The 12,883-nt window shown below is 42.9% G+C and overlaps 1 protein-coding gene across 3 annotated transcripts in view; it reads left to right on the top strand.

Annotated features, from left to right (window-relative positions):
- Positions 1 to 12,883, top strand: part of DNAJC6 (DnaJ heat shock protein family (Hsp40) member C6) — a 90,679-nt gene that overhangs the window by 72,939 nt on the left and 4,857 nt on the right. For all 3 annotated transcript variants that reach the window (XM_073357431.1, XM_073357429.1, XM_073357430.1), the window contains 5 exons: positions 2,357 to 2,509; positions 7,261 to 7,329; positions 8,332 to 8,466; positions 10,194 to 10,460; positions 11,223 to 11,368. In XM_073357431.1, the coding sequence (XP_073213532.1) occupies positions 2,357 to 2,509; positions 7,261 to 7,329; positions 8,332 to 8,466; positions 10,194 to 10,460; positions 11,223 to 11,368 (770 nt within the window). The remainder of the gene's footprint in view (positions 1 to 2,356; positions 2,510 to 7,260; positions 7,330 to 8,331; positions 8,467 to 10,193; positions 10,461 to 11,222; positions 11,369 to 12,883) is intronic.

The following is a 12,883-nucleotide window of genomic DNA, read 5'->3' as shown; positions in this document are numbered from 1 at the left end:
ATGGAAACAATGCACATGTCTGTCCCTCTGCTATTTCTGCCTTCTCTCTTTCAGCCAGCAAATACTGAAACCTTAAAAATTTTCTCTCTCTCTCTCTCCTCCCTGCCTGCTGAAAAGTACAAGGCAGACTGTTTAGATGATACTGACATTGAGTGTCGAAGTTTGCCCATAGGCTGAGTGTCAGAGATAAGGGGCGGGGCCCAGACTCCTTGGCGGGGGAAAGGAGGAATGAAGAGGATCTATGAAGGAAATGCTGAAGGCAAGAGTCTCAAAGGCCCAGATTATGGAAAGTCTCTAAGAAATGGTTAATCAACTATGCCACAGGCAGCTGCAAGCTCACAGAGAATGGAAACTCCTGGTCAAACTTGATTGCAAGCTTTGGAGGAGCTATTCCAGATCACTGGGCACAATACTTTCATTGCAGCTTTTTCCTATTGTGGGTGGGCTTTTTGTTTTGAGAGCTGTAAAGCTGAATTTCTTCCCTTTTTACTCTCTCAAAAAAAACCCCACATTATTCAGAACCAGTTAAAGAAATATATGGTAAAGGCTGTGACAGTTTCTCTTTAACCCACAACTATCCGTCTTAGTTTCAAAAAACCTGTTTTGGGGCAGCATACGTACATCAGTGCCTATGCTGAACTGCCTATGCTGAACTTCCTGATCATATATATACCTTCTGCAATCATTTTAACAGTGTTAATGCTGTGGTGTTTAAAATCCGTTTGTAGTGCACTAGATCAACGCGGTCTCAGACTTGAGTAGAGTTCACTGTAGTAACACCCACTAAATGTGAGGTTTTCACAGCTAGTTCCTGAAGATCCCAAAGCTAAGTAGAATAAGGGAATCTAGTGTCCTATTGTTAGAGGGAATCTTTTATTTACTAGTGCACAGACACCAGATGTGTCTACAAAACAGATTGAAAATTGCGACTGTTGCAATCTAAACCATGACGAGAACACAAATCTTTGAGGTGCAGGGATGGAAGGACGCTGACAGAGATTTGGAGAAGGAAGAAGTGAGTGAAGGCTAAGGTACCCAGGTTCCCTGTGTGAGCAGTGTGCTCATCCTGAGTATCTTGCTTCTGATATATGATTGTGGTTTATAAGCCTCAAAGCTGATTTGTGAGAGCACCCTCTTAAGAGGGTAGGGTGTGGCAATGGTCAGGAGCAGCCCTAGACATTTTGTCAGTCACGGAAGAAAAGTCATTTGGCACCCCCAACAGCTGAGCAATAACAATAAAACACCCATCCAGCCAATCAGAGCAGAACAGAGGAAAATAAAAAGCACAGCAGTTAGGCACTCCCTTGGGAGTTGGTGCCCAGGCCAATGACCTGGCTTGCCCATCCCTAGCTCTGCCAGTAGGGTCAGGAAAGGATCTCCAGGCAGAATGGAATCATATGTTAAGGGGCAGGAAGGGAGTGGTCAAAGGGAGTGGGCAGAATGAGGAGGACAGATGAGTGAGGTACAAGAGAGCTAGGTTGTGTAGGACCTCGAAAGCAAGTATGAGAACAGTAAGCCAGTATTCAATCGTTAAGTAACATGAACAATGCTGCTACCACATAAGTAACTTCACTTCATACAGTGTTCAGCGCTCACAATTGTCTTCTGTAACACAACATGTTACAATAATGTTTCAAGTGGTCAGATCAGATTGCTCCCCTCTCTTCTTAAACTTTGCTCCTTGTTGTTGGCAGCTTCTCCAAATTAAAATGCTATGGGATAAGCATGTACTCAAAACGGAATTTATGGAAGAGCTGAACTCAGAACCATGTCACAGATGTGGAGATGGTTCATATATACAGGAAGGGCACCAGTGCTTCTCTAAAGCTATTTCTCCAAGAGCCTTTTGGAAACTCCATAATCTTGATGACATCCTCTGGGTGTCTTCAAAGCTTTTAGAGAACTTCCAACACTCCCCATTTTATTTCTCAAATAGTTTCAGGAAGGGGAACAGGCTGGACAGACTCCAACACCTGAAGTTTTTGGGCTAGTCACTCATTTCTCCACACAGTTTGCAAGTCAGAATTTAAAATACCTTCCTATAGCATCCCACTTCAGCTGAATTTAGGAGCAGTTATCCTCCTTGGATAAGACAGATGGGATGTGCATCTGTGTTGCCATGGATATATCTAACAGAACCTAGAGTTGTAGCACTTGGTTGGAATACTTTTGTACATTCAGTGCAAATCCAAGTTATCAGTCTGTCTCCCCTGGTTGCATCCTACCTCCTGTTAGTGTCTGTGGGAGTTACAAATGATGCCTAATTGTTTTGAGGAGAAGAGATCTAATCCAGACTAATTAGAAAGGGAAACCATAGTATGAAATGCAAAAATTAACCTCAAATGCATTTTTATAGCAACTGCCTTTGATCCATTTGGAACTAGCCCAAAGCAATCTGGTCCAGATCTACTGGGATCTTTTCTTGGTTCATCAAATGCCACTGGTGATCCTTTCCTTCAAGCAACAAGAAGTCCTTCACCTACAGTGCACAGTGACCCTTTTCACGTGGGTAAGAAACTCAATGCCTCATCTATGGTATTTAAAACAGGTGTTTGTATAAGTAATGGTGAGGGAACAAGCCATTAATAAGCACAAACATACTTATCTCTGAAATAATGACCAGAGCACAGCTGCTCAACGGAGGGAGAAGAAAGGGCTTTCAGTCCCTAGATTTGCAGCTTATTTCTAATTTGAATCCTGTTACACTCCCAATTTGTATTTAATTTATTGAGCCATTTGTGCACATGAAGAAATCAGACTGCTAAACAGCGATGCCTGCATGTGTATTCATGTGGTTATGAGGTCTGATATGAACCAAATTACCATTAATTGCACTAAATAGGGCACAGCACACGAAGTCTGGTAGAGAACTCCAGTCTCTTCATGTTTAGTCAGGCATCATACTGGATCTAGATTTCTGATGGTTCTTCCCATCAGACTTATTTTAAACTTGTTTGTTTAGTTGTTTCATTTTATCTTTGAGTCTCCATCAGACTGATGCTAAGCTTTGTGTGTTTAAAAAAGAAAAGGCAAGGAGATTTTCTGCAGACAGCAATCTCTCCTCCTCCTGCTGCTCAATATCTTCTCTCTATGCCCATTTATTGGTGCAAGTACCACCAAATAGTCTCTCATTCGAAGTGAACTAGAGATCACGTTGTTGAGATACTGAGAACTTTTGATCTTGTAGCCTTCTCTGGCTTAAACAAATTCAGCCCCAAATTAATTCTCATGTCTGATCATCTAAAACACCTTTCTCGGGTGGGATATTCTCATTGGAAAGTTAGTATTACAAAAGAGGAGATTCTTTTCTCACTGGCACTGTTGTATTTTAGCTCTGTCATAACATGGAAGGGAGGAGGATACTGGACATATCAACTTTGTTAATTGGCTGTATCAATGAAATCTAAATCGGAGCCGGCTGTATCAATGAAAGCAGTTAAATAGTATCTTGGCTATTTTATGGTACTAAATTACAGTGCTAGTGTCGAGAATTAATGAGGGAACTTGGCAGAAGGTGGTTGTGCAGTCCAATAATGTTTGAAAACCTGACTACTTGTTTCTCTCCACTGCATTAAAGAAACCCAGTTTGGTTTATCTGGGTATTTTTATACCACTTCATTAGAATGAAACAACTTGCTGTCCCCTCTGAAATACAGTTACACCTTTGCTTTCCTTTAATGTTTCTGTGGCTGCTGATCTTTCCTGAGAGGGTGGAAATTTCTGTGAGGGTTACCCAGTTCTCCAGCCCCCACCCGCTTTCCAACACAAACATCCATACGTGCAATCAGTGCGGAAGAGAATCCATGCACTATCCTAGTGGTGGGAATGGGGACATATGTAATCTGGAGCACCGTTTCTGTATTGTTCAGAAAGTGCAAACTTATAATGTTGACTAGGTTCAGCTCTTGATAAGCAACTATTCTGGCTGGCTGTTTATGTCCAAAGCAAGTCACCACATCATGATCTTGAGGCTTATTTATATTGAGGCATATTTTTCATTTGACTTTCATTTTGCATTTTCCCTTTGTGCTGCTATGTCTATATTTAGGGGGTTCTTACTTTCACAAGACAGCCCTGTCGCTCAAGAGTAGTACAAAAAGCTCAGCAAAAGATAGAAGGGTCTGTAGATTTGCAGCATTCAGCTGAGTTCAGCAATTTCTGGAATTTTTTTTAATTTAAAGCACTCAAGTGTAAGGGATTATAAGTAAGTTATAGGTATCCTGGTGGTGCTCACCCAAAAGGCATTCCAAAGTACTTCAAAAAGAACAGGAGTACTTGTGGCACCTTCAAGACTAATAAATTTATTAGAGCATAAGCTTTCGTGGGCTACAGCCCACTTCCTTGGATGCATAGAATGGAACATATAGTAAGAAGATGTATACATACTGAGAAGGTGGAAGTTGCCATACAAACTGTAAGAGGCTAATTAAGATGAAAAGAGTCAGCGTTACTAGGGTAGAGGGAAATAGTAGTAGGTTTCAGGGCAGATAACATACATGGAAGAATGAGGCCTTGCTTCATTTTAAAGCACTGAATTAAAGTATGATCCTGATCTACCTTGGGTTAGAACTATTTTCTTTACCTTTAGGGCTTGGCTACACTTGTGAGTTAGAGCGCATTAAAGCAGCCCCGGGCGCCCTAGCTCACTACCTGTCCACACTGGCAAGGCATGTAGAGCGCTCTGACTCCACGGCTAGAGCGCTCCTGGTACTCCACCTCAGCGAGAAGATTCATGCTTGTTGCGCCTTGGCTGAAACACCCGGGCGTCTGTGTGAATGAGGGGTTGCATTGCTGCGCTCTGATCAGCCTCTGGAACCATCCCATAATCCCCTTAAGTCAAGTAGCCACTCTTGTCCTCGTTTTTGAATCACCGCAGGAATGTGGATATGCCCTTTGAAAGCTCCATTTCTGGCAGCTGGCTGCTTATCTGCTCTGAGACAAAGCAACCATTAGGGTATGACTACGAAATTAGGTCAAATTTATAGAAGTCGGTTTTTTAGAAATCGGTTTTATATATTCAAGTGTGTGTCCCCACAGAAAATGCTCTAAGTGCATTAACTGGGTGGAGTGCTTCCACAGTACTGAGGCTAGAGTCAACTTCCGGAGCATTGCACTGTGGGTAGCTATCCCACAGTTCCCGCAGTCTCCGCTGCCCACTGGAATTCTGGGTTGAGATCCCAATGCCTGATGGGGCTAAAACATTGTCGTGGGTGGTTCTGGGTACATATCGTCAGGCCCCCATTCCCTCCCTCCCTCCATGAAAGCAAGGGCAGACAATCATTTTGTGCCTTTTTTCCTGAGTTACCTGTGCAGACGCCATACCACAGCAAGCATGGAGCCCGCTCAGGTAACCGTCACCATATGTCTCCTGGGTGCTGGCAAACACGGTACTGCATGGCTACACAGTAGCAGCAACCCATTGCCTTGTGGCATCAGACGGTGCAATAGGACTGGTAGCTGTCATTGTCATGTCCGAGGTGCTCCTGGTCGCCTGTGTGAGGTCAATCAGGAGCGCCTGGGCAGACATGGGCGCAGGGACTAAATTTGGAGTGACTTGATCAAGTCATTCTCTTTAGTCCTGCAGTCAGTCCTATTGAACCATCTTATGGTGAGCAGGCAGGCGATATGGATTGCTAGCAGTCCTATTGCATCATCTTCTGCCGGGCAGGCAAGAGATGAGGATGGCTAGCAGTCATATTGTACCATCTTCTGCCGAGCAGCCCTGAGATGTGGATGCACCATTTCTTATTGGAACCCTCCATGAAGTCCTGCCTGAAATACCCCTTTGTTGATTTTAGCTCCCTGAAGCCAACCCTGTAAGCCGTGTGTCGTCAGTTGCCCCTCCCTGCGTCAGAGCAACGGCAAACAATCGTGCATCTGAGTTGAGAGTGCTGTCCAGAGCAGTCACAATGGAGCACTCTGGGATAGCTCCCGGAGGCCAATACCATCGAATTGTGTCCACAGTACCCCAAATTCGACCCGGCAAGGCCGATTTAAGCGCTAATCCACTTGTCAGGGGTGGAATAAGGAAATCGATTTTAAGAGCCCTTTAAGTCGAAATAAATGGCTTCATTGTGTGGACGGGTGCAGGTTTACATCGATGTAACGCTGCTAAATTCAACCTAAAGTCCTAGTGTAGATCAGGGCTTAGTGTGGAATGGGGTGTGTGTGTGTGTGTGTGTGTGTGTGTGTGAGAGAGGTGAGGGTAGGGGGAGTCTGCTGTATCTGAACTTACAAGACAACATGCTGACATGCTCTCAGCTCCCCCCCCCACACACACACACTCTACACTCCCTGTCACACTCCACCTCACCCCCACCCCCATGTGTGAAAAGCACATTGCAGCCACTTGCATGCTGGGATAGCTACCACAATGCACTGTGGCCGATGCAAGAGCTGCTAATGTGGCCACGCCAGTGCACTTGTAGCTGTCAGTGTGGACAGATTGCAGCGCTTTCCCTACTGCGCTCTACGAAGGCTGGTTTAACTCCAAGCACTCTACATCCGCAAGTGTAGCGGTGCCCTAAGACAGGTCACGTTTTTAACAGACACACACTCTCTTCTAAAACATGGGATTCCACAAACATTTCAAAACTTGAATTCTTCTGCTGCTGGAACTTGCCAAGACGAAGGCATCTGTTGAACGTGCTAGATACTTTGTGCTCTGACCTTCCACCACTACAGTAGTTCTGTGCTCTGGTCACTACTTAAATTCTTTCAGGTAAATTAATGTGTGGTAATAGGCATCTCAAACTGGCACAACCTTTAATTTTTGATCAAATTGAGTGCAAGCCAACTAACTTTGTTGCCTAAAGGTAAAACAGCGTAAAATCATCCCCATTTGATAGCTACAGTTATATACTTAAAAATCCTAATGGGTGGTGACCACATTGATTTTATGCATTGCCTTTAACCAAATCCGAGAAGTTTGTATTGGACTGTACAGCTTGTACAACTGAGTCACTTGAAATAGACATTAAATCTGTGTGCCGTACTTTACAAAACATAATGGGGTGGGGTCAAAGAGAAACCTTAGTCACGATAGCTGTGACTTAATACATGACTCTTCCATCATTACCAAATCCTAGACAACCACAGAGTACCACTATGCAATTTCATTCTGCACTATAGGTTTCTTTAACTTTTTTTGTTTTTCCTCTGAGGCTGGGTTAGGGTTTTCTTTGTTTTGGTTTGGTTTTTTGGGGTTTTTTTTTGGGGGGGGAGGGTAATACCTTAATAAATAACAATCGTTTTGTTTAGCTTCTAGTACACCAACGGTTGCCATACAACCAGATGTTTCAGCTGGCTGGGAGTGGTCCAACAAATCAGGTTTGTATGGTACCACTTTCTATCCCTTTTTAAAGGTGAATTTTTAATGGGGAAAATATTACCACTAGCTGAAGAGAGCTGGTTTAATCTTCCATTACCTAAAAACTGTACTCATTTATGTTGTATTACAACGATTTATATTTATTCCATTGATGGAACACACAACTAAGATTCTCCTCTGAACTTAAGGGATCTAGTGCATCCTCCTTCAAAGTTATGCAAATGAAATTGCTGTCCTTTGAAGATGACAAGATTGTAGGTTACTGTAGTAACAGTGAACACTGAAGTAGTGCAAACCATTTTTCATGAAGAATTTCACATCCCTGTTCAAAAAAATAAAAGTCTAAATGAGGTTGTATGGCCATCTTCTAACTTCCAAATTTTACTTCTCACAATCTGTGAAAGCTGGCTGGTTGGTGGGGTGTGTTTTTTTTAAAACATCCATGAACAAGACTTCCAAACCCTGCATGCTACAATGTAAAAATTGATATGAAGATGTGAAGGATTTAGCTTGAAAATTGAACCATTTGATTGAAAATAGTCCTCATTTTGAGCAAAAACCCTGCAAAATGTATCTGGTATCTCATGAAATGCAAACTTCTCAGCTGCTGAGGTCTTCAAATACATTGTGGAGTCCTAACTGTGTCTAATGGGTAGCCACTACATAAAATTAATTCAAGGCTTTTAAAGTGTTTCACTTCCCTCCGCCCCCACTATATTTGATTGCGAAATACCATGGCTGCTGTAGAAGCAATCTGAGAATACCAAGCCTAATATTTTCTTGCATAGTTGGTGTTGAATGGTGTGTGTGAGAGAGATTGAAGAGTAAATAGTTCATTATCTAAGTATAAAATGTCAGCTCAACAAACACGGCACCTCAATGTTCTACAAGAGCAGGCTTGAATTAAACATTAAGATGATATACTAGTATGACTCCTAATGGTAAGTTTGAGCAGACCTGATGTTAAAGATCAGCTTTACAAACTCTTTTTCTCTCTATAGGTGGCCTTGGTATGGGAAGCAAGTCAGCCGCTACAAGTCCCACAGGATCTCTCCATAGCACTCCCACGCACCAGTCCAAACCACAAACTCTGGATCCATTTGCTGATTTAGGAGCTCTTGGTGCAAATTTAGCAGGTTGTTTTTTAATAACAAATCAAATTTATATGGTTGGCCCATTTAGAAGAGATGCTAATGTGGAAGTGTTGAGTTAAAATGGGCAGCTTGGGGTTTGAGGCAGCATATTTCTGGGGGGCGGGAGGGTTGGAGCAGTTTACTACACTTGAACCTCGGAGATGGTTTTGGAAAACAGCTGCTTCAAAGAAGGGAGGGGTGGACTAGATTCTTTATGCCTCTTCAAAGCTGGACTTCTTCTGAGCTTACATCTATAGGAGCTTGTTGAAAGACTTGGCTGGGACCTCACCACTGTTAGGCAGCATGGGTTTGTAAGGTATAACATGAAGTCAATGACTTGCCAATGGCAAGTTTCAACTTGCGAGGGGCTGCTGCCTTGATTTTTATCCTTAGCTTAAATCTGATGTCAACAAACGTGATAAAACAACAAACGGGGCTTGGCTCAACCAATGTTTTGGACCACCCAAAATTTCAGGGGTTCCTGGGAATGACTCTCCACCTGCCTTTTGAGTGGGGTTTATTTCTTCTGTCTGGGCTTTGATCTTCCTCTCTAGGCTATGCCTTTTTTCTGTCCTTGCTGCTCTGCCCTGACTCACTGCTCCATCAACACTTTCCCTAAAGATGGGGCCTGGAAGCCCAAGGATCCTGTCTTAATTTGTGTCTCCCTGCAAATGACGCTTCACTTTCTGACTCCTAGATAAAATGCTTTCAGCTTAGGTTGGCCTTCAAAATGATCAGAGGCCACCAAACTCTACTATTGGAAAGATTTTTGATCACATTGGTTTTTAAGACCCTCTTATGTGTTCAATATCTCCGACTTTCTCCCGCTTGCACTTTACTAAACGCAGACATTTTTTTTTCTTTTGCCAGCTCTTCCTGCCCTCTGCTTCTTACATTGGGCAAACTAACATGCCTTTGGCTGCCATTTTTTTTTATTCATCTGTGTCAATGTCAGCATGGTTCTGAAATTAGGTTTCCCAGTTCCCTCTGCTGGCTTGCCACTTGCTCTGCCAGAACAAAACAAACAAGTGCCATGCATTATGTAAGAGAGCAGTTGTTGGTCTTGCTTCAGTGAATCTGTGTAGTGACATGATGGATTCTAAAAACAAGCAAGAGCTTGGACTCCATAGGATATGGCCCAACCTTTAAGTGTTCAGCATAGTTCACGTTTTTAGATCACATGAACTTGATCAAACTTACATTAAATGTATCTGAATTCAGCTTGATACTTTAAGCTCTGAAAGCTGATATCTATATTTTTTTTGTTACATCACTATTTTATTTTGGCCATTTTGGCGCCTTATGCCCCTCAGGAAGCAGTGTGTGTCTACACATACAATCTCATGGTAAATGTTGCTTGCCATTGTAACCACCACAAGAAATTGTTTGGTTCCTGACTGTCCACCATGTATAGTACATAAGGAGCTCCTGTGCTTATTGTTAGTTTGTATTACAATAGCCGCTAGAGGTTACAGTCCAGGTCCGGGTCCTTTTCTGCTAGGTGCTGTACAGACTTAGTAAAGAACACTCACTCCCTGCTCCAGAGAGCTTACAAACTGAATATAGGCAAGACCAAAGGAAACCAGTGAAGTGACTTGCTCCCGGTCACACAACAGGTCAATAGCTGAGTCAGGACACTGGGTTCTGTTCCCAGCTCTAAGACCAGTGTCCTGTCTATTGGAACATGCTGCTAACATTTTCTCTTCTCCTCACCTCTTCCTATATTGCAGGGGGGTCTTCATTTGCCAGTAAACCAACCACACCGACGGGAATAAGTGGAGGATTCCCTCCTATGGGCTCTCCACAGAAACCATCTCCCCAGCCAATGGGAGGTAGTGGTTGGCAGCAAGGTTCCGGATACTCCTGGCAACAATCACAGTCCAAATCCCAGCAAAACCTAGCACATGCCTCTCCACAGAACAGGCCTAACTACAACGTGAGCTTTTCAGCAATGCCTGGTGGGCAAAACGATCGTGGAAAAGGACCAGCCAATGCTGGTAAGATTTATTTATTCTCTTTCTCTCTCCCACCCCTCCCCCCAATGACTTCCAAAATGTTTGCTGCTATTTAATGTAGGTTATTGCAAAAAGAGACAAACAATTTATGGCCGGAGTAAATACAACCAAGCTGATCATTGTATGATCTCCAAGGGCAATTACATTTTGTACTTGGGCAGGGAGAGATGGAGGGGAATGATGATTCTGAAGTTTGGTGGTATTCCGGAAATTCTGCATTCCTAACACTTCTGCAGCCATATGGGAATGGGTGACTGGATGAATCACTTGATGATTACCTGTTCAGTTCATTCCCTCTGGGGCATCTGGCATTGGCCACTGTTGGAAGACAGGATACTGGGCTGGATGGTCCTTGGGTCTGACCCAGTATGGCTGCGCTTATGTTCCAAAAGTGGCTGTAGATTTTTGTGTGTGTCTGAGTGTCCAGCTAGACCTGTCTGATTGCAGAACATACGTGTTTCCCTTCAACTGGAGCCTAGTGCTTGGAATGCCTGAATCTGAAGCCCAAGTGTATTAAGTTGGGTACATGCAACTAGTTGCCATTTCTGAAAATGCCTTTTACTCTAGGGGGTGGGGTTCCTACATCATGAGGTGAGAGTTTACATACAGACTTGAAGTATTAAGAGGTTATGTGCTTTGTGATCAGAATATTGCTTTGGTGGGCAGCTTGAGGAAGATGATGTTTAATCGTACTGCCTATTTACAAGAGTAGACTCTAACTTAAGCTTTCTGATTTTTATTAAGACTCAAAACCAAAGGTGTCTGCTGATTTTGAAGACCTATTATGTGGTCAAGGCTTTAATGCCCACAAAGACAAAAAGGGACCTAAAACAATAGCTGAAATGAGAAAAGAAGAAATGGCTAAGGAGATGGACCCTGAAAAGTTAAAAGTAAGCTGCATTCTTGTTGTAGTGTGATAACCGTACCCACATTTGAAAAGACTTTCCTTCCAGCAAGCTGAAGACTGAAATCCCACTCAGTTTCTTCCTTATAATTAGTAAAACTAGTCACTTTTAACTCTCCACAAGCTCAGTTTTTAAGAACAAACTCCTGTGCAAGAAACTACTAATGCCTTTGTTTATGGTATTCCTGTATTCACTTAACACTCACTCCATTCTAGTATGCATTCATCTACTGCATGCTTGATGTCCAAGATCTACTAAAATTTACTATGTCACACTGAATTCCTCAGCTAGGCATCAAACTTTCATAGTAGAGCCACATTTAAATACAAACGATCACTAACTCCCCTGCTTTCCACTCACAATCCTTAACTACTTATGTGAGATCTGTCCTCTCGGCCAGCACACTGGGGATTGAGCTAGATATCCCAAGAGCTGAAAGCTTGAATTGCTACAGTTTGAACTAAAGAGGCACCACTTTTAGCTGTGTCTGTAACCGACTTGCGTCCTGTGCAGATTGGGCTCCGAGAGAGCCGTGTAACACACACCAGTGAGTTACATGTGCATGGAAAAGAAATGCTTGGAAAGCATATAATGCATTTTTAGCCATCTTAATACAACTTAGCAGCTAGAAATGAAGAGCTCGCACTAGGTGACTAGTCAGCTCTCTGGAGACCACCAGCAAATGTTCCGGTTCCTGACATACCACAATTTGGGGAAGGTTGTCTTTGGACAATCCCAATTCTCAAATCCAAGATCACAAAACAAATTTTTTTTGCTATTTAGAGTAAAGAGCACTTTGTTTTAAAATGTTAGTCCAGAATAGAGCTGAGCAAATTGTGGATTTTTTTTGGTTGGTTGGGTTTTGTGTGGTTTTGTACCAGAGAAAAAAGAGAAGCTTTATAATGTGGCATGCTGGAAAATTCTTATTGTAACTTCACAAGTAGCCTTTCAAAGGTAAGATTTTCTTTTCCCCCTTCTTTCCCCCCCCACCTTCCCTGCTCCCCCATCTCAATACATCTATAGTGAGGGGGTGAAGGAACTTGACAGTGTTCAGGTCTTCAGTAAATCCTTACATCTTCTCTGGATTTGAGAACATTCCTCTGGGAATGTTCCTGCAGCTCTGGAGTTCTAGCTTATGGTTTAGATCAGTCTCTGTGGTAAACTGAGTTTTCTTTCTCGGTGACATCGCCATGGCTGGTGGTCTGCCATAGGACTTAAGTTAGCCGTACTTGCTAAAGTCAGGGCTGCATTTAGTTCTCTGTATTTGTTGATCCCATATGTTCTAGCATTCTCCTGTTTTCTCTGCTGAAATTCTTTCTTTTGAAGCAGACTTGTTGATAGAATTGCCAGATTATGTCATGGGTGAGCCATTCCAAGTGGGAAACCATGTAGCTATTGAGGTAGAATGGGGAGGGAGGAGGAATAGCTCAATCCAAAACCAAGTAAACTTCATCAGCAAAATACAATTCGTGTTAAATTTGACAGTGGTAGGCTTGGGGA

Source organism: Lepidochelys kempii, chromosome 8, assembly GCF_965140265.1.
Source record: "Lepidochelys kempii isolate rLepKem1 chromosome 8, rLepKem1.hap2, whole genome shotgun sequence".
NCBI lineage: Eukaryota > Metazoa > Chordata > Testudines > Cheloniidae > Lepidochelys > Lepidochelys kempii.
Note: the sequence above shows the minus strand (reverse complement) of the source record. Positions and strands in the feature narration are given on the sequence as shown.